This window comes from Polypterus senegalus, chromosome 3 (assembly GCF_016835505.1).
Source record: "Polypterus senegalus isolate Bchr_013 chromosome 3, ASM1683550v1, whole genome shotgun sequence".
Lineage (NCBI taxonomy): Eukaryota > Metazoa > Chordata > Cladistia > Polypteriformes > Polypteridae > Polypterus > Polypterus senegalus.
The window spans coordinates 149,295,914-149,315,943 of NC_053156.1; the positions used below are offsets into that span (position 1 = coordinate 149,295,914).

The 20,030-nt window shown below is 36.8% G+C and overlaps 1 protein-coding gene across 1 annotated transcript in view; it reads right to left on the reverse strand.

The window, feature by feature from the left end:
- LOC120526611 (interphotoreceptor matrix proteoglycan 1) overlaps positions 1-20,030 on the reverse strand; it is a 176,037-nt gene that overhangs the window by 66,101 nt on the left and 89,906 nt on the right. The window contains exons 7-9 of the mRNA XM_039749774.1: positions 18,168-18,317; positions 14,151-14,209; positions 13,139-13,159 (exon numbers count right to left, since the gene is read on the reverse strand). Of these exons, the coding sequence (XP_039605708.1) occupies positions 13,139-13,159; positions 14,151-14,209; positions 18,168-18,317 (230 nt within the window). The remainder of the gene's footprint in view (positions 1-13,138; positions 13,160-14,150; positions 14,210-18,167; positions 18,318-20,030) is intronic.

Consider the following 20,030-nt stretch of genomic DNA (forward strand, 5'->3'; position numbering starts at 1 on the left):
AATATCCTAACTACAGGGTCACGGGAGTCTGCTGGAGCCAATCCCAGCCAACACAGGGCGCAAGGCAGGAAACAAACCCCGGGCAGGGTGCCAGCCCACCGCATACAGGAAACCCATGATATGCAAAATCAAAACAATTTGAATTGCTCTTAATTTAAACACCTTTTCATTCTTTAACTTTATGCCTGCTTTTCCTTCACAATCACTTTTTTGGTCTCAAGAGAATCTTAAAATCTTCTAGTTTAAATGGAAGGAATGACATCCATGCAGCTTCTTCTATACCTGCTTTTTTCCTGGTCTCAGTTATAATGCACCACAGATTATCCAAACCACAAATACAAGGCATCTCTGAAAGAAAGGCCATGCTCACTCATGTTAGGTCAGTTCAGTTTCCTTTGGGCTGTGACAAAAAAGAAGACTCAGAGGAAAAACACAGGGCCCCTTGCCAAGAAGGTCCAAGCAATGTGAGATTCTTCACAATGACACTGATAGTATATCAGACCTTTGGTAATAATGACAATAAAATAAAAAGAGTAAAATATATATCTTTCACTGTAACCATTTTTATTATCAATTACTGCAATAAATAGGATAATTTACAAATGTAATCATTTACAATGCACCTAATAGCTAATGCAGTAGCAAACTAAGTAGCCTGGCAGAATGCAGTGCCCCAGAACATGCTTGCATTATAGTAGCATACTATGGTAACACTTTAGTTTAGGTACTGCAAAAATGCACCTATTACTCATTTACTGTTATGTAACAAGACCTTAACATACACTTCTTTGGGTCTTCATAACACTTACAAAGCATCAGTTTTTAGTGTTTATTCATCTCTGTATTGTGGCCTTCTAACAAAACTTTGGAGTGGTCTAAGGTGGCTTACTGTACATAAGAAGAGAGGTTGGGAGCATCCACTGATACAGCAAGTTGCCTCAACACCACACGACTTGACATTACAAATTTAGTACAAGACCTGTGAATACTACATATTAACAAGTAATTTTATCATCATATCAATATGCCATCCTGCACAGAGATGAATTAATCTATCTAGTGTTGTTTTATAAGTGTTATGAGGACCAAAAGAAGCCTTCGTTAAGGTCTTGATAAATAAGAGTAAGTGAGTAATAGATGCATTTTTGCAGTACCTAAACTTTATACATTATATAAAAAAATATTAACTACATCAACAAAGGAAATGATTTGTCAAAAGACTGTACATTAGGTATAAAGAATATCATATATTGGGTATATTGGTGTCGCTGCCGGTTAGCTACCCATAACTGTGGCGACTGTCACTCAAAGCGCTGAACCTATTTTGCCCTGTCCGGTGTTATACAATTAAAAAACAGCTGGAACTTTTGCTTGAGCCATTGCTAACCCTATTTGTGTAATGTCATAACTCAGAAATTGAACATGATCAGTATAAAATTAATATTCCTTAAATTTCACAAACAGATGATTAGCACTTAATCATTTCAGTACCCCATGAACATGTTGAATATAGCTGTATATGTCTTTAAAAAAAATCAAAATGTTACCAACATAAACTAACACATCTAGACCAAGAATATGTTGTTAACAAATGATTAAAATGCTACTGATGAGTTGGCAAGCCCATAGGACATCACTTTGTATTTGTAATACCCATTAGTTACTGTTAGATGTTGCCTTCCATTCATTACTTCCTTTAATCTGATTAAATTATAAAGCACTTGTTAAATCCTACTTAAAGAAAATGGTGGAGCCTGTCACTCGGTTAAAAAGTAATGAGATAACTATAAACTGTTTTTTACTGCAGTTTGGTTTAACTCTTGATAGTCAATTCGTGGTCTTTACCCTTCATCCTTTTTCACCGCAAAGGAACAATAAATCTGTTTTTCTAAATTGATGTTTTGAATTGGTTAATGTATAAATTGTACATTTACATTTCATACTCCAATTCTTAATTTCTTCAGTTTCCCATATCACACTACATATTATGTTTATGCAACCACAGAAGACCCAAAATAAACAGACCACTCTTTATGAAATAACCTCATTTATAAATGCAGAGGTTGGGATATATATTCTACAGACCCGGAACTGATTGCTTTTTTATCCACTGAAGCAACTCTCAGTTTAACATTTAAATTTATGGGAATCATTCCTAGATTCTTTAATAAGGAAGCACTAATAAAATTCTCAACTGCACTACAATCAACTAGAGCGGATAACTGAATATTGTCATTGTTAACTCTTTCAGGGCGGATGCTGTCCTTTGTCAAAAAGAGGGCTTGACAGTGGTAACCAACTGTAAATGGTTACAAAACCCACCGTTATGTTTTAGTTGGACTCTATTTGCTAGAAGGACAATTAGCTTCATTGGTTTGACTGAGATTCCCTGCACTTGCATGAGTAGAGAGGAGCAAACAATGGCAAAAATGGCATTGACATCTGACATGAGGTACTCCGTGGATGATATTTTGCATATTATCCTTGAATTGGACTCAAGTACTACAAATGTTCGAAAACGAATGTGAGGTACCAGCATCAGCTTTTCGATCCTCAGCTGATCGCGGTGCTAAACAGGTTTGTGTAGCTGACGCAGCTACACCAACTTTCACCTGGAAGGACCGCAACTTACAATGACAAGAGGTACAAACTAGATTGTGATACACTGTGACTGTGACTGCTGACCTCACCCTCCGCCCCGCAAAGACAGCTTGGCAATCAGCCTGCCATGCATTCCCGATGAACTGGCGGGCACAACATGCAGCAACAGACATTTTATATTGATTTCTGTGTTTAACCTTTGCTTTGTATACTTTTCAGAGAACTGTGTTTTTTGAAAAAATATTCAGCCCTCACAGAGTTAACTAATGTTGGTACCATAAGCAAGTTTTGCCCAAATCCACCCTTCAAAGATTAACTAAAAGATTTTTCATTCACATTTGCCCCTGAATTGATTCCTAATTTATGTACGTACTTTGCCTTTTTTAAGTAATGCACCTTATTTCAAGAAACATTGGTCCTTTACCTTTATTGTGTTTACCTTATTAGCTACTAATATAAAATCCAATGTCTGTCTGTCTGTCTGTCTGCTTTTCACAAGAGAACTACTTAATCGGATTTAGATCAGATTTTTTTCTGTAATTTACTTGAATATTCTAGTTGATTTTGCGACCATTCTCATCACGCTAAGTATCATAGTTCTCTAGTGGTACCGATTTATTTGCAAAAATCTGAGAGAGATACAGCAGGCCGAACGGGGCGGGTGGGGATCTCTTAACTCACGTGCCAGCCTTGGGGAGTATCTTACATCCACTTAGCTAGCTAACGAGAGAACTACTTAACGGATTTAGATCGGGCTTTTTTCTAGAATTTGCTTGAACATTCCAGTTGATTTTGCGATTTCTCTCATTGCGCTAAGAATCATAGTTCATTTGCAGGAGCAATATATTCACGCTAATCCGAGACAGAGGCTACAGGCCGAGGGAGGGGGAAGCGTGATGTTAGGAGTAGGGAGCCAGGCAGGGCCCTCCTTGCTGTCCTGTTTCACTTCAACGTGGGCAGAGCTGCATGGGATGGCTAGTTATCTAATGATACTATTACCTTGAAAATCTTGTTATATAGATGTCAGATGCAATTTCAGAAAGTTGTCGCCGCCAAAGGTCTGATTCCCCCTTTATTTTGTTTAATTCAAACAACTTTTTTTCTTTTCCCAGGGTCACTTATTGTGATCCAAAATTATATACCAACTGCAAAAAGGGCAACCAGTCCAGAAATTAGGAGTGAGGCAGAGGAGAAAGAACAGAGTCAAGATAAAGCAACAAAAAATCGAAAAGAGATAATGTCAGTGACAAATCATTAAAGTAAAGTGAGTTGTTAGGTTTGGTCAAGTCTCAGGTAGAAGTGAATGTTTTAGGAAAATTGTTATACTAGTGCATCAATGACATCACAAATAATGCAACTCCAGTGCATCATATGAGAATCTCCATGGAAATGGGCGACAGAAATGCCACAAAATGGCACCACCCTTTGTCAAACCAAAACACATACAGTACTGGGGTCTCTGGGACCCCAAACAGTGAGAGGAAAGAGACAAGCTCAACAAAACATAAGAGTAAATTTAATAGAGTATTTGCCAGTTCTTTTTTTACCATGCTTACTTTTATTTTGTTCCTGTTTGCGTTTGTTTGACTCAGATCCCTGCCTGTCCCAATACTGCTTTGAAGGGCATTAATCTATTTTTTTCCTATTTTCAATTTAACATAGGAAGATTGCTCATACATATACTGAATGTAAAAATCCAGGGGGAAATTTAATGTCTAGAGTTCTATCTAATATCAACAATTAATTCTATTGCTGAATATCACTGACTTTTATCCTCAGCAGGTATTGATATTCCTGGGTTGATATTTATTCAGCATTTACAATCCATCTTTTTCAAACCTGCACTTTCATGTTCACAGTTGGGGAGGCAAGACAGGATCAAACCCTGGCTGAACTACACAAGTTTGCAGAACTATGTGTGACGTCTCTATTACACTCAAGGCCTTAACCATTGTTAGCACTGGCAAAAACTTTCTGGATTAACACACACAGCTCTTTATTAGTTTTCATAACAGCTAAATAAAATCTTCAGATCAAGACATGTCCAAAGCCATTACCACATCACAGTATTAACGGATTACACAAAGAAAGAAACACATCGATACTCTTGTGGCCGCATGGAGAATGCTCTTCCTTCCATTTCTGAATATAATTAGTAAAATGTAAGATTGTGGAGGGCCCCAGTCCTATCATGAAAACACTGAGCACAAAACAAAAATAACCTTCAACAATCTTTAGGCACACTCATTCACATATTTATAATCATTCCAATGGAGACACTTGAGAAATTAACTTAGCACACACATCTATGGGGAGTGGAAGGTAAATCAGAGAACCTTGAGAGAAAAATCCACATAAATGTGAGAAGAAAATCAAAACAACACACAGAGGAGGTGACCAGGCCAGGATGAAAGCCTAGATTCCTGCAGGTATGAGGTCCCAGTGCACACCACTGCATCACACACTTTGAAAATACAATAAATAAATATTCAAAGAGCTAGTCTTAAACTTGATTTGAAAGTGCAATGTGATTCATTTTTTGCTATTATAGCTTTACATGAAGACCAGATGAAAATATGATACGCTATCTGACCAAATTAATGGCAATAAGCTATAGTCATAAGAAATGGATTTGGGTCAAAGACACATGTAAAGGTACAACTTGACTTGAGCAATTTTGTATCAGACCTAGGGAAATGGTCTTTCTGTATTAGGCTTTTGGATAATATGATACTAACCTTTTTTGAGTAAACCATCAGAAGTTGTCATATATTTCTCTTTAACTTCAGGTTTCTGATCTGTCAAAGCTGGATGTAAAAAGACCAAAGTGGAACTAATTTTCACTTCCTGGTCACTACTATCATAAACCTTATTTTTATATGTTAAAAAAGCTACATTTGTGTGCTGTGACTTATAAACATGTGTGGAGTGTCGGCATTAATGCAAAGTTTTTTAAAACTAGACAATATGTACAATTTTTATTTGAAAGCAATTACATAGGGGCTTGATAACACAAATGTTAGTCAGTAGTATGGTTTGATGTTAGTCTTAGTTGCATATGTGAAGAAAAGCAAATCTACCCAGGAATCAGAAGGGGATAAAAGCAAACATAAAACAGCAAACTTCTATTGACAGATGTACTGTGAACATTGGCTTTCATTACAATTCTCAGTTAGACTGCAAGAGCCAAATCCATGTGTGAAAATGGCCTGGTCACTGACTGAGTCTTACTTTTCATGACTACCAGATGCACATTTGTCAACGTAAGAAGTTAGAATCCAAATAATGCTTGTCTTCAAGGCAAATTTGTGTGATTTCTTGTTGCCATGTGTTGTGGGAAAAAAAAGCAGTCTGACAGCAACTACAGCCTGCGTTTGTCTGATTCAGATGCTGAGATTATAAGGACAGATGGTGCTAAACTGTGATTAAGCCTCATGAAAATGACACAAACTGTTTTATTCTGATTATGGTAACATTGTGCTTTGGTGTTATTACCGCAGCCTTTAGCATAACACAAGTGATAGCTTTCTTAGTAGCATTTCAAATCAGACTAAATACTGCTTTCAAAAATGTGGAGAGAATGAAAGTAGAATAAGCCTTTAATTGAAAAAAAAATTGCTGAATTATTGCTTCACGTGGTTACGTTTAAATAAAGAAAGGTTTATAAATGAATTACTAAGTTAACATCATCATCATCTAAATTATGATCACAAAGATCTAGAGTTTATCCCACTAGCAAAGGGTGAAAGGCAAAAACTAGCTGTAGACTGGGATAATCAAATAGATTTGAGCTGCAGGAAATCTTTGCAGAGCTAAAACTCTTTGGCCTGCAAGACACTGCCCTCCTCTCCAAAGATTTCTCTCACTTTGACAGACACATTAAACTTTCAATCCCGTCTTTCATCCAGTCACCCATCCACATAATCACATCACACACACGTTAAGTCAATTTAAACTTGTTACTGTAAATTCATTCCAGATAAGGAATTATAAAGCATATGTTGCAGTGAATTCATTCTGGTGTTATTATAATGCCAACTAAGCAAGCTCATCCATTGAAATTAATATTTTTTCTAAAGAAAATCCACATGGTTGGATGGTTGAACCCAATCATGTAACTTTTACTATTTAACCAGGAAGCAACATTCAAAATTCACATTGCAAATTAGCTATTAGAAACAAGTTAGCTAGCAAAAATATCTGTCTTAATTGTCTTGAGGAAAACCGGAACTGTGAACATTCGTTTCAAAAATGTACAGACCAAAACAATGTCTTTATAATGCCACCTGCAGTGAAACAGTCCCTGTCATACACGAATACAAGGTGAGGCGTCACTATCATCAGAAACGTGAATCTTATCCACCACAATCTAAGGGTTGGTGCAGAACATTCAGGCCTTGAAAGCAAGCTACATTCACAGCAGGTAAAAACTCTTTATTTTATTAACTCAGCTAGAAGGATCAATAAGTATATACTTCCAAGCTACATGGATATTGGCTAAGCACAAAAAATCTTTCACTGCTGCATAGATATTAAGAGTCTATCACAGGCATTTTATCAGACTATTCTAGCGATTAATTGATGGAAAATGTGGTGCAGCTGGGCATTTATGTCTGGTATACTAGTTTTTCTCGATTGCTTAGACACATTCCTATGAAATAAACTCTATTTCCCAAAACTCTAAACACTCTAAACACAATACACAATTTCAGCTCCTCAAATTTCAAAATACCACCTCTTGCATGCCTTGTCCATCTCTGGCAAGCGTTAACAGTGATGTCCAAACAAGGAGGCTGCTGAATCTGGGGTTGTTGGTGAACCAGACACAAACCAGAGCAGCCTGGTGATAACTGACATTGTCCCAAATTACAATGTAGTATGCCTGCTCTGGTTGTGCTGGCTCCCTCTGGTTTAGCTGATATACTGTACATACATGATCTTGGAGACCATTGAGACCACTAGTAGGAGCATGGTGTTATATGGACCAAGGATGGCATGTCGGTGGAAGACCCTTCATTGGCTGATGGCAGGACACATTGTCACATTCTTCCCTCACTGGCCAAGGACATTCACAATGGCCTATTGGCCAATTATGTTCCTGTTCCTTTTAGTGAGGTTGAAGCCAGTCTCATCAATAAAATGACCTCATGTGGAGTGTGTGTTGCTTCTATTTCAAAGATTCTCTACAAAAGATGAAACACACTATGGTAAACGATTACTTTGAAACACATTGCTACAGCACACAAAAAAGGAGGCGTAAATAGTTTTTTCTACATTGTATAGTGCTATATAGTACTGTAATACATACTGTAGCTATGCTCAAATAATTCATAATACTATTGAAAGAAACGCATTAGGCCTGTTTCATCGTAAACCTGTTCTTTCAAAGAACAGATTGCGGAAATTGTGGAAATGCAGATTGCATCAATCCCTCAGAAAATTTCTTGGTTCTCAATAAGCCTCTGTTGTATCTCCTGCAAGCAAATCATGTTGTTGGCTATAACCATATTGATCTTTGCCCTCTCTTGCTCTTCAGAAAATAGGGTTCTTCTGCCTCCACCAGGTGGTTGTCTCACAGTTGTGGAAAACAAAATACTACTAACTGTAAAACCATACATTAGGAACATACTGTAACTATGAAATAGTGTAGTAATTCAATTCATTTTAGACAGCATACAGTCCAAACAGCTACAGTAAATGTAAGTTTTGTACGTAATAGTGTACAGTACTCCAAAGTTCCAGAAGAGTGTAGTATGTACATGACCTACCTATTTTCCTGTCTGAAGGTTTGTATTATAAAAGCTACTGTGAAATGACTTTGGTTTTCATTGCTGTCTTTGACCAACTTCTGCCATTGACTATCCCATGCACAAAGACATGGTCATCAAGATTACTTTCGAAACCATTTGTCTCTTTGCTCTCCCTCTTCCACCTCCCTTCCAGTGTCCTCTTCCTCTTCCTATTTCTTCCTGTGGTGTTAGATGCATTGTTCTGAAAACAACTGAACTGACCCATGACCCTTTTATCTTTCTATCACGAGTGGTGTGTGAACAATTTGAACTCATAGCGATTGCACTTGGGGAATTGTGTGCTACATGTGTTCCAGCTGTGATATTGAAGACGGTGCTTCCTAAATGAGCACATAGTGTAGCCAATGACCCATGAGGAGATTTGTGTGTAGAGGTTTGCACAAAAAGTGAAACAAACCTGAATCATGTATCAAAATAGGGGAATAGTACTTTTAGCTTCAGGAAATGAGTTTGTATTTTGGTAGAAGGCGGTATGGTTTGAGATTTTTAGGTAAGTGACTGAGAAAAACTGTAATGAAACTGAATTTAGAGGTGTAACAGACTTTTAGTCCCTATAAACAATGCAGTCACAATGAATGCTCGGTACTAAAAGTGGGTATTATAAAACAAGTCAAATCATTTATTAATTTACTGATATTTCATTATGTCATTAATAACCTTTGCAGAAAGCAAAGTCCAGTCCAGTCTAACCTAGCAGACAGTTTAGTAAAGCTCCTCATCAGCTATGGCTCCATACTCCTGGAGATTCCCACCTGTGGATTACCTCACAGGTCAGAGTTACAACAGTATTTGTAAATCAAAGCATAAAGTAAATGCCCTACACATGGAAATTTCTCAACTGTTATGAAAATGAAGCTCCATTCACTTGGTAAACAACTAATACAGACTCAAAATAATTAGTTTCCTGTTGTCCAATGTTAGTCACAGTTGGGTCCTGTACAATTTGAATCTTTCACATGTAATTTCTCAATGAAAACTTGAGATTAAATATATTTCTCAGCCATCATTATAAACTGCATGTAAGTAAGTAAGTAAGTAAAAAAAACTTTTCAGATGGAGTATTCCTTTAAAAGATAAGTATGGTATATTTCAAGTAAAATTTATTTCTTCACTATCATGGTACTGTATATATTAATTTGTCACATAAAATTATATTTTGTCTCTTCCTGCAAGTCACAGTGAGACTCTAAAGAGCCATGCATCCATATATGATAGCAAAAGCCTTAAAACTTGTTCATTTTTCAAGTCAAAAATGTTACTGAGCATTGATCCACAACTCGAGATTACACACATATTACAAAACAGTGTATCTATTTTGTTTTATGAAGAAAAAGTAAAAAGCAAATCATTTTTGTGAGCCATTTTTAAAAGGAGACCAGCTTTAAGCCTCATGTCTTCACCAAGTTCCCTGTTTCTCTTATTCCACGGCCCCCTTGCTCTCTCTGCTCTGTAAACAGCTACACATTCATAATAGAAAAAATCATATTTATAATGGTACATATTGTTTCACTATACAGAAGTTATTCCCTGCTCCAGGTGGATTTATAAAGCATGTGTGTGCTTTAGCAAATATTCAGAGAATAAGAGTAAATTCAGAGAATATTGAGCTCATGTAGCATTCAATGTAGTGTGAAGAAATGAGCAGACACACATCCTGTGCTTGAACAGGAGAAAGCCGGTACAGCATATTGATGCAAACTGCCTTAAATTCAAGCCTTATCGTACATCCATATACCCATCAAATCATCTTTCTAACATGCTTATCCAGGGTAGGGTCATGGTCTAGCCTATCCCTGTAAGGATCAGACGCAAGGCCAGAACAATCACCAGAAAGGGTACCAGTCTATTGTACGGAGAATACACACTCACACACACACACTACATGGCCAATTTAACAATGACAAGCTAAATATACTGTATGTAAACAGGCTAAAATTTAGTAAACTCAGGACAGATACTTTAACATTGGTCAAGAAGCCTTTCATTCCTGCCTCATAGTGCCAAGTTCTACATAGAGTTTGCATATTTACAGATTGAATGGCATCAGGGTTAATGAATTTACACACTCAAAAAGATCATGATTAGCTCTTTTGTTACCATATCGTCAGCAAGAGTCACTCATCCTGCATTTAAAGAAAGTGTGGTGCTTCAATGTGCTCTATCTGTCTTTTTCTGAGAGTTTTAAATTTTTTTAATCATAGATGTGCAAGACACGACACACTTTTATTAAAAATACAACACAGTTTAATCAGTTCAGTTCAAATTTATTATTATGTGTATAAAGTACAATGAAAGTCCTATGCACCCTTTTCACTTTGCTGCCACTTGAAATGCATTTCTTTTTGTAGCTTATGTAAAAAAGCCACACATGTTGTAATGGGGGTTGAGGTCAGCGTTGCTTTGTCATAACTTCACAGGAGCTGCAAATATATACCTCAAGAAATTAGGACCAAGAATCAGTGATTAAATTATTATTTCTAGTTTCCTTTTGTTATCACAAGGCTTCTTCTATCATGCATGAATGCCGGGTTCCATAGAGCCCCATTGCAGGAACAAAGAATTTTTTAAATAAATTAAACACACTTCACTTTAGAACACAATTTTATATAGCAAATTAATATTTGCCATGATTGTGAGGAAATGACATTGATTTGAAAAATACTGAATTTACTGTATAATGTTGCAGATTAAGGTGTAATTGTATTAACAAGTTGTTTTTATTTTTTATTATCTTTCCTTATTATTAAATTTTGTGCATGTGTATGTATTTCCTGGATTTTTTCATTAAAGGAAATGGATCGTGGATTAGTTCCTTTGTTCACATCGTGGCGATCACAGCTAACTTCAAACCAGCATTTTCTTAAGTGTTTAACCAATTCCACTACACATCCTACAATTTTCAGAATTTTTCAAATTAATAGAGGAGTCTTTAATATTTGTTATTTACTTTAAGTTGTTTTAATTATTAGCAGCATTACACTATCAATTATGTTTTTTTAGCTTTCTTCTTGTTTATTTTTCCTCTTGTTTGATTTTCTTTAAAATGTAACTTGGTGAAAATGGAAAAAAAACAAACTAAAATTTGGCAGGAAAGAAAATCTATAATTTTTATACACAGTATGTAACTAAATGTCTCCGTTGTATTTCATACGCTTTACTATTTTTTGCGATACATGTTCTATTATATTCAATCAGCAAAACAAAAAGAAATAATTGTGAACTTTTTCTGCTATAACAATGTAAACAAGATCTTCCCCACAGATACCATCCCAATACAGAGCCCAGCCCTGAAATTCTGAGAATACTGTTGACATGCCTGATTAAACCAGTGATACTGGACAATAGTTGGAAAGTCTGCGAAGTCAACTGCCAAGTGTAGATGTATGCATGAAGATGCTCCTAAGATGAAATGCTATCACGGCTCCAGTTTTGCACAACCTTTCAAAGGAATAAGCAGCTATGACAAATAATGGATGGTTGAAATTTATAGATGAAACTACAGTATCTGAAATATAACATGTTTGACTTTCAGAACAGAGCATCATACTATATGATTTTACTTCAGTTTTGGGGTTATTGTGTAGGGGGAAAAGCTACCTAAATTGAGTATTGGGCTTGTCTAACCTTAAACTGAAACACAGGAAAGTATGACTCACTCTCACAACTTATATGTATTAATTATATAACCGGGCAAATAGCATTTCAACATATAGATATTATAAAGTCATCTATCTATACTGTCTACATGCAGCTAACAGGTGTACAGTATCTTGCCATTGTGCACTGAAGCTGTGAATGAGCAGAACAGTGCCATGCTGCTCAAGCAGTTATGAACATAAACTCTGATTTTATTTTGACGCAATAAGTAGTAAGGACCCAAAGAAAAATAATTCAGTTTTATAAGGTCAGTCCTGAATAAAAATGAACCTGCACTGCACAGCGGAAAACTAATAAGCAACAGCTACAAAGAAAACTATAACCCTTTGCATTAATCAACACATGATAGGCATTTATAGCAGTTTTTACTTTCTAACTTACAACAAACGGCATAAATCCTAAAATACATCTACTTGTTAGGTTTACTCAACAGTAATAAATACGACCCTCCCAGACTTCACATATGATATAAATCATTTAGGAATATGTTCTGTAGCAGAAAAATGTTCAGAGGATCACATCTAATATTCATTCTGGATTATATCGAAATCTTGTCCAACCCTACATGCTAAAGACTGAGTTTTAGGAAATGCTGAATTTCATTAGTTTGCGCAGCAAACATTTACAAGCTGTATTAACTTGAAGTAACTGAAACAAGTGTCATAATTGGTGAGTATGCAGCCAATCCACTCTGTTTCCAGAAAGTCCACTAGAACTATATGGCCACTGACAATCCAGTCTCACATTGGAAAAAACAATAGAAGTGAAGAGTTCTCCCCAAGAGTCGAGATGCACAAAGAAGAAACATGCAGTTTGAATTTAGGAGAAGTGCTGCTTTAATCTGAGATTCACTCACCTCCATTTAAACAAAATGCCTCTGAAAATAATGACCAAAAATTTTGAAAGGTACATTATATTTTAATATAGACATGTACTTGGTGTAATTCTGATAACCCTTCTTGGTATCAAACATAAATACAAGATAACTAACCAATAGTTTAGAAACTGCTAAAAAATAATTACATGTATTTCATGTTATTTCATTATTATTTATTAAAAAAACAAGTTACCCATCACTCTCCTTCACTGGGCTGCATTAAAGTATATCAAAGAAAAGGAGAAAACAAAAATACTTGTCAGCATTTTTTATACAAATTTAAATTTAGTGAGCAAGCACAAACGTTCAGAAGAATAAGGTCAAGTGAATCACTATATTTACCATTTAGGCTAATAATTAACAAGAAAAGGTATATAGATGATCTTACATGTTTATGTCATTTATTATTTACACAGTCTTTATTGAAGAGTACCAACCTAACATAATTCACATCATTAAGGCAAGACAAAAATATACTTTATCCTTTCTAGTCAATCAGCATCACATAGTAAAGCAGACACTGAAATTTATTCTGCAGCCCTGCAATTTCAAACCCATTACCTTACCTTTTTATTCCACAACTAGGTATGGTAGTCCATAAAAGAAACAAGTATACTGAACACATATTATTCAGGTTAGGTACCACACTTGATGCTCAGAGTCCTGAGGGACTCTGCATGCCACTTGTCATAATCTGATTTTTAAATGAAACGCTATTTATTTAAATAGAGGACACCCTGAATCACGCCAAATGGAGGAGATGTTGCAGACAAGCGGATCCTACAATTGTGTGGGACTAATGCTAGGAAGAAGAAGATGTGGTCCAAAAACAGTCCATTAAGGAAAAGTTGTAATTTAACTTCAGCACTAGTGAGCATGTATTTCTGCACCAACATTAAACTCAGCTGTATGGTGAGCTATAGTTTCTTTTTTTACATGACAATTAATCATATTTGTAACAGTTTTTAAATATCTGTTTGACATAAGCAGCTGTCTATGCTGAACAGTTAACACATATGACTTGCAATTATGGACCATTGTCAGCTTCATTTTTTTCCTTGTACAAAGTGTTTTATTCAAAAGCTTTTACTGCTCTGCGAATGTTGTTCTGAAAAAGTCCACTATAAATCTATCTGGTAAATTAAAAAAAAAAAAAACAAAACATTTATAGCTGATTAATTAGGAGCATTACATGTTTTACCTACCTAAATCCTAATACTTGAAGTTCTCTAAATCCAGGAAGATCGTCAAAAACATGCAACATCTGAAACACAAAATGGAAGAGAAAATTGCACAGAAAGGATAAACTTACAAAGTACTTATTTACAATGTATAAAGATATACAGTATAACTTCAAAGCACTTTGAAAAAGACTCATGATGGAAATAATCGCTTTTCATTTTATTGCAAAGAAGAAATTGAATTATTTTTGAGTAGGATCATATTTTTTGTCTTATCAGTTACTATTTTTTAGTCATCCATATCCTTTGCAAGTGCACTTAAATGAAAGGAAGGCTGATGTCGTATATGGATCACAGAATAGTTCCATAGTATACTATTCAAAAACATAAAGACATCCATCCATTATCCAACCTGCTGAATCTGAATACAGGGTCATGGGGGTCTGCTGGAGCCAATCCCAGCCAACACAGGGCACAATCCTGGGCAGGGTGCCAACCCACTGCAGGACACACACACAGGCCAATTTAGAATCACCAATCCACCTAACCTGCATGTCTTTGGACTGTGGGAGGAAACTGGAGCACCCGGAAGAAACCCACGCAGACATGGGGAGAACATGCAAACTCCACGCAGGGAGGACCCGGGAAGCGAACCCAGGTCTCCGAACTGCGAGGCAGCAGCGCTACCACTGCACCACCGTGCTGCCACATAAAGACATGTTCACGTTCATTTTCAAGTTTATTGTCATGTGTACATACAGTAGTACAATTAAATTCTTACTTGTATGTCTCCTTAGAATTGTTGACAATATTACAATACAAAGACACAAACACGCAGAATGAAGTAATGCCTTTAACACTGATAAATAAAAAATTAAATAGTTCCAGTCTTGGGCCATAGTATCCCACAAACCTGCATTGGAACAAGTGAATTTGGAAAGTAAATTTAATTTGCTGATGAATAAACATTAAATTGTAAAAGTAATATAATTTAACATGGGTCATAAGGCTGGCAACGTGGAAAGTATGTGTGTCTGCTAGTAGAAGTAGTACTGTCACATGTACAGAGTACATCCAAATTCTGACTAACATGTTCAACTACATGTCACCACTTTCCAGTTGATAAATGATATTGTTTGTGCCCCCATATAATAAAAGGTTGGACACTTCAGTGTGCTTGTCTGCATTTGTACAGGGTACTCTACTTTCCTCCTGATTAGTCCTAAAAGACATACTGGTTAGGTTAACTGATATCACTAAATTGTCCAGGCATGAGTGAGTGTGAGTGTGCTGGACAGACTGTGAGCTGGCAAGAGTGTTTCTGGGTTGTACTTCAAGGTTGGCAGCAGATGGTTTTCAGTCTTACAGACAGCTTTGATGGCGAAAACAGAGAATCACACAGATGATAAATGTTGCCAATGTTAAACAGGCCAATGATAAACCACAGATGCTAGATGAGTGTGCCTAGTCCTTAATGTGTGCTCAGTGTCCCAGAAGGCAATAGGCTAGAGCATCAGCATGTGTAGCAGATAGAGAGAGGCAGAATGAGTGACTAAAGGCAAGGTGGAAACACTTTCTGGCTAATACAGTGTGTGCAGTCCCAGAAGAGTAAATGGGGGATTATGGTGTCCTTAAATGCAGACAGGTGGGTAGGAACCCTGAAGACATACCTTTTTAAGGCCAATGTATGGCTGATGAATACTGGGGCACCAGGAGCTGCTAAAATAAGGACTAAGCTCTGGTTCCTGGAATTAAAATATGGCTACCCAGTTTAGCTAGAGATTTCCAGCCATCTGAGCATAGTGATGCAGCAGCAACTACACACAACATGGCAGCAGCCACAGAAACCAAAGATGGCCTTTATCCTTTATCTGAGTCCACTTATTTCAGGTCCAGGATGATGAGGGTCACAGTCTATCACAATGGTATCACTACCCATCCCACATGTGGTGTTAGTCTGTTGCAGACTCACTCATATTTGGCAGTGACAGGACTGTGCTTTATGTTTTGGGGATTGCTAACTATTCCACTGCCATGCCACATCTTTCTAACAAAATTTATTAAACAAAGATTGATGTGTTTACATATTCACCCAATATATCAAGAACCAACAAGCCTGAATATTAGGAAAATCAGAATAACAGTACCTAATTGCCTCCACTTTTTTTTCATGTGATGACCTATCAAAGAACACAAATGCACTAAGACCAATGCAAATGTCATTTTTTAAATAAGTTGTGGCTGAGTTATAGTACCAAACAGAGGCACCCATCTCAAGGTTTTAATATTATGGTCCAGAGTAGCAGTTCTATAAATGGGAAGGTTTCCATCTTTAAGTTCTTAGTACATATGAAATAAAATTAACAAAACTGTTATAACAGGCCACAGGAGTTTTAATTTCTCAGTAATATTGTACCTCAACGCACCAATGTCAAGTGCATTAATATTGTTCATTTAAAATGCTGATACCAAGCATCGCTGTTCTTTTATGATGACGATGCTAATGTTGTTAGATTTAAGACTCACATCATGTTTACAATTGTGGAGTGGGATCATTACTGAAACCAACATCTGGTATGCATCCTTATTAAAAATGCAGAAAGGGAAGTTGCTTCAAGATAGTTTTACAGTTTTTTCAAGAAACACAGGAGGTCATATATCACATACAAGTTCTTATAAGACACATCTTAAAAATGGCTAACTACAGCTATGAGTCACATATTTCTCTTTATAAGTAAGTAATTTTACACGTTTTAAACACCCTAAAGATCTGCTGGTTGGATTAATTGGCCTGCTGGAAGTTAGCAGCTGGATTGCATGTTGCCTTGTGATAGATGGGGGATCAGCTAGGATTATGTTCTTCCTTGAAACCTATGTGCATGCCCATTTGGGTTTAGATGTATGATCATTTATGGATAAAAAAAGATTAAAAGATTATTTTTATTGTTAATTTATGTTCAGTTTTTTGGTAAGCAACAGATTATTACTTACTAGATTATTCTGTTAAAACCAATGCTGTTGATTTCTTGAAGTTGCATTTCAAGAGCTTAAATTATGGATTCCTAGTATCCCTCCATTTTCACTTTTTCAAAAATGTGTGTGTTTTCTGGAGAAGCTTCTTTCCTCATGAAACAATACAAATATTTAAGGAAAACTGGGAAAGTGTTTCAGATTGTTTTGACTCAGTAAAATATTATTAGATGTAAATAGTCTACTTTCTAAAACAAAAGGTGTTTTCATGTTCTCACTTAGTTGATGAAGTCACATAAAATCCATCCATCCATTCATTATCCAACCCACTATATCCTATCTACAGGGTCACGGGGGTCTGCTGGAGCCAATCCCAGGCAACAAGGCAGGAAACAAACCCCGGGCAGGGTGGCAGCCCACTGCAGGGCGCACACACACGAGACAGTTTAGGATCAGCAATGCACCTAACCTGCATGTCTTTGGACTATGGGAAGAAACCGGAGCACCCGAAGGAAACCCATGCAGACACAGGGAGAACATGCAAACTCCATGCAGGGAGGACCTGGGAAGCGAACACAGGTCTCCTAACTGTGAGGCAGCAGTGCTACCCACTGTGCCACCGTGCCACCCATCACATAAAATTCCTAAATAAAATAACATTCTCAAAGTGTCTTACCCAATTAATTTTCCCGATTTAAGACCACTGTGCAAGAATAATCATATATTGTGCAATCACTCCACTAATCTTGGACTAACTTTATTATTAATGAAATATCATAATTTAATAAAAGACACCCATTCTTTTTCATAAATGTTGCATGATTTCTGCAAAATTCTTAAATTTGAAATTCCTTTTAATAAAAGAAATGAAAATTATCAAGCTTAAAGTTATTTTCCCTTCATTGTGTAACAAAATATTTCTCTTCTTTTTATAAACTCTGCTGCCTGCCAGTTTACTGTTACAATATTATGCAAAGAACAAAATATAAAACACTGACTCATCTGCATTCTGGAATTCATTACAAGATTCATTTAAGCAGAGAGCTTTAAGAGCTCTTTTGTCATACTGACCTGATTGTGAAATCTTTCGGCCAGTTCTTTATATCTTGGCATATCAGGATTGCTCAGCTGCTCAATGTAGCCTTGGTTGGTGAGTGTAATGCTGAACTCCACAACATGCTCTACTAATTGCTCTGGTAATTCATTTGTATGATCCAATTCCTGAGAAGTAACAAAACAAACAAACAAAAAAAAAAAAAAATAAAAACAAAATGCAAAACAGTTAATTTCCAGAAACTAAATGTTTCCATATTTTTCTGATAGATTAAACAAAAAATTGCATAATTTTCGATCGTGTTTTTTAGCAAGCTCAACACCATATTGCAAAAAAATTCTGGTTGTGACAGACTTATTATGCTTCTAATCACTACAGTCTTCTTTTATATAATCATGTATGCAGTCGTGTGTGTTTGTCTACAGTGAAGATTCTTCTGAGATGTAATTAGGATATCATGCCAAAAGAAGAGTCTGAAAAGAGTGGTCATTTGTCTTTAAGACTTAATATATTAAGTTCAATTTATTAGCACACTTCTCAAGTACAAGCTCAAAGCCCAATGCACATTGATAAATAATATTTAATTAAAATAAAAAATACTACATGTGGTGCCAAAGAGGCAAGTACTGGAAGTTCAGAAGGAGCTGAATCCACTCCAATTAACACTAGAATCCCTGAGTCTACGAAAAACATTGTACTCCTGGGTCACCTTAAATTCCTTCGCACCGCTCCATTAGCGTCTTTTGTTTTGTAAATGTGTGGATCAGCACAAGCAGCAAACAGCCTGTTATCCCATCCCCCCTTAATGGATTTCAACTCGGGCAAAAAGTTCCCCCAGCTCAAGGCTCTTTATCTGGGTGTGAGGTGCCTGGAGTTGTATTGGGTAAATAATATATTGTTATTTGGAACACATGCATTTCATGTATGTTCCATGTCTACAATGATCTATGTAAATGTAGAATGACAGGAAATGCAAGAAATGTTGAACACATAGCTAAAACAGAAATTTTTTTAATGTTATAGTACTAATGACAAAAGTTTGAAATGAAGTGAATAATGTGTGAAGACTGAAGTCCAAATATCAAATAAACACTTTCACGGGCCTTTAATGACCTCTTGGGCACAGCCATCAGCAGTGTGTCTGTTTGCGGAGAGAGTGTTGACCTTGTTGAGAGGTTGACTTACCTTGGCAGTGACATTCATGTCTCTGGTGACTCTTCCTGTGAAGTCAGTAGACGGATTGGGAGAGCATGGGAGGGTCATGAGGTCGCCGGAAAGGGGTGTGTGGCATTCCCGATATCTATGCAAAAGAGTCCTGGTGCTTCCTGTCTTGCTATATGGTTGTGAGACATGGACGCTATCCAGTGACCTGAGACGAAGACTGGACTCCTTTGGTACTGTGTCTCTCCGGAAAATGCTTGGGTACCGTTGGTTTGACTTTGTGTCGAATGAGCGGTTGCTCATGGAGTTGCCCGAATAAGGCACATTACATGCATTGTGAGGGAGCGTCAGTTATGGCACTACGGCCATGTGGTACGTTTCCCCAAGGGTGATCCGGTTCGTTAGATCCTCATTTTTGGGGACCTGAGTGGCTGGACCAGGCCAAGGGGTCACCCACGAAACACCAAGCTGCGGCAGATAGAGGGTCATTTCAGAAGGGTGGGACTGGACCATGCGTCTGCCTGGGCGGTTGCAAACCGGGATCCCGAGTTGTTTCGTCTTGTAGCGGGTATGGCAACGCACTGTACCAGTGCATGCTCCCCAAGTTGATTTGACTTGATTTTCACAAAATGTACAAGTATAACAAAATAAGTGCGCTTTTATTCAAGAATATAACTGAAGAAAAATAAATCAGGTTAGGGTACAATGCTGACACAACT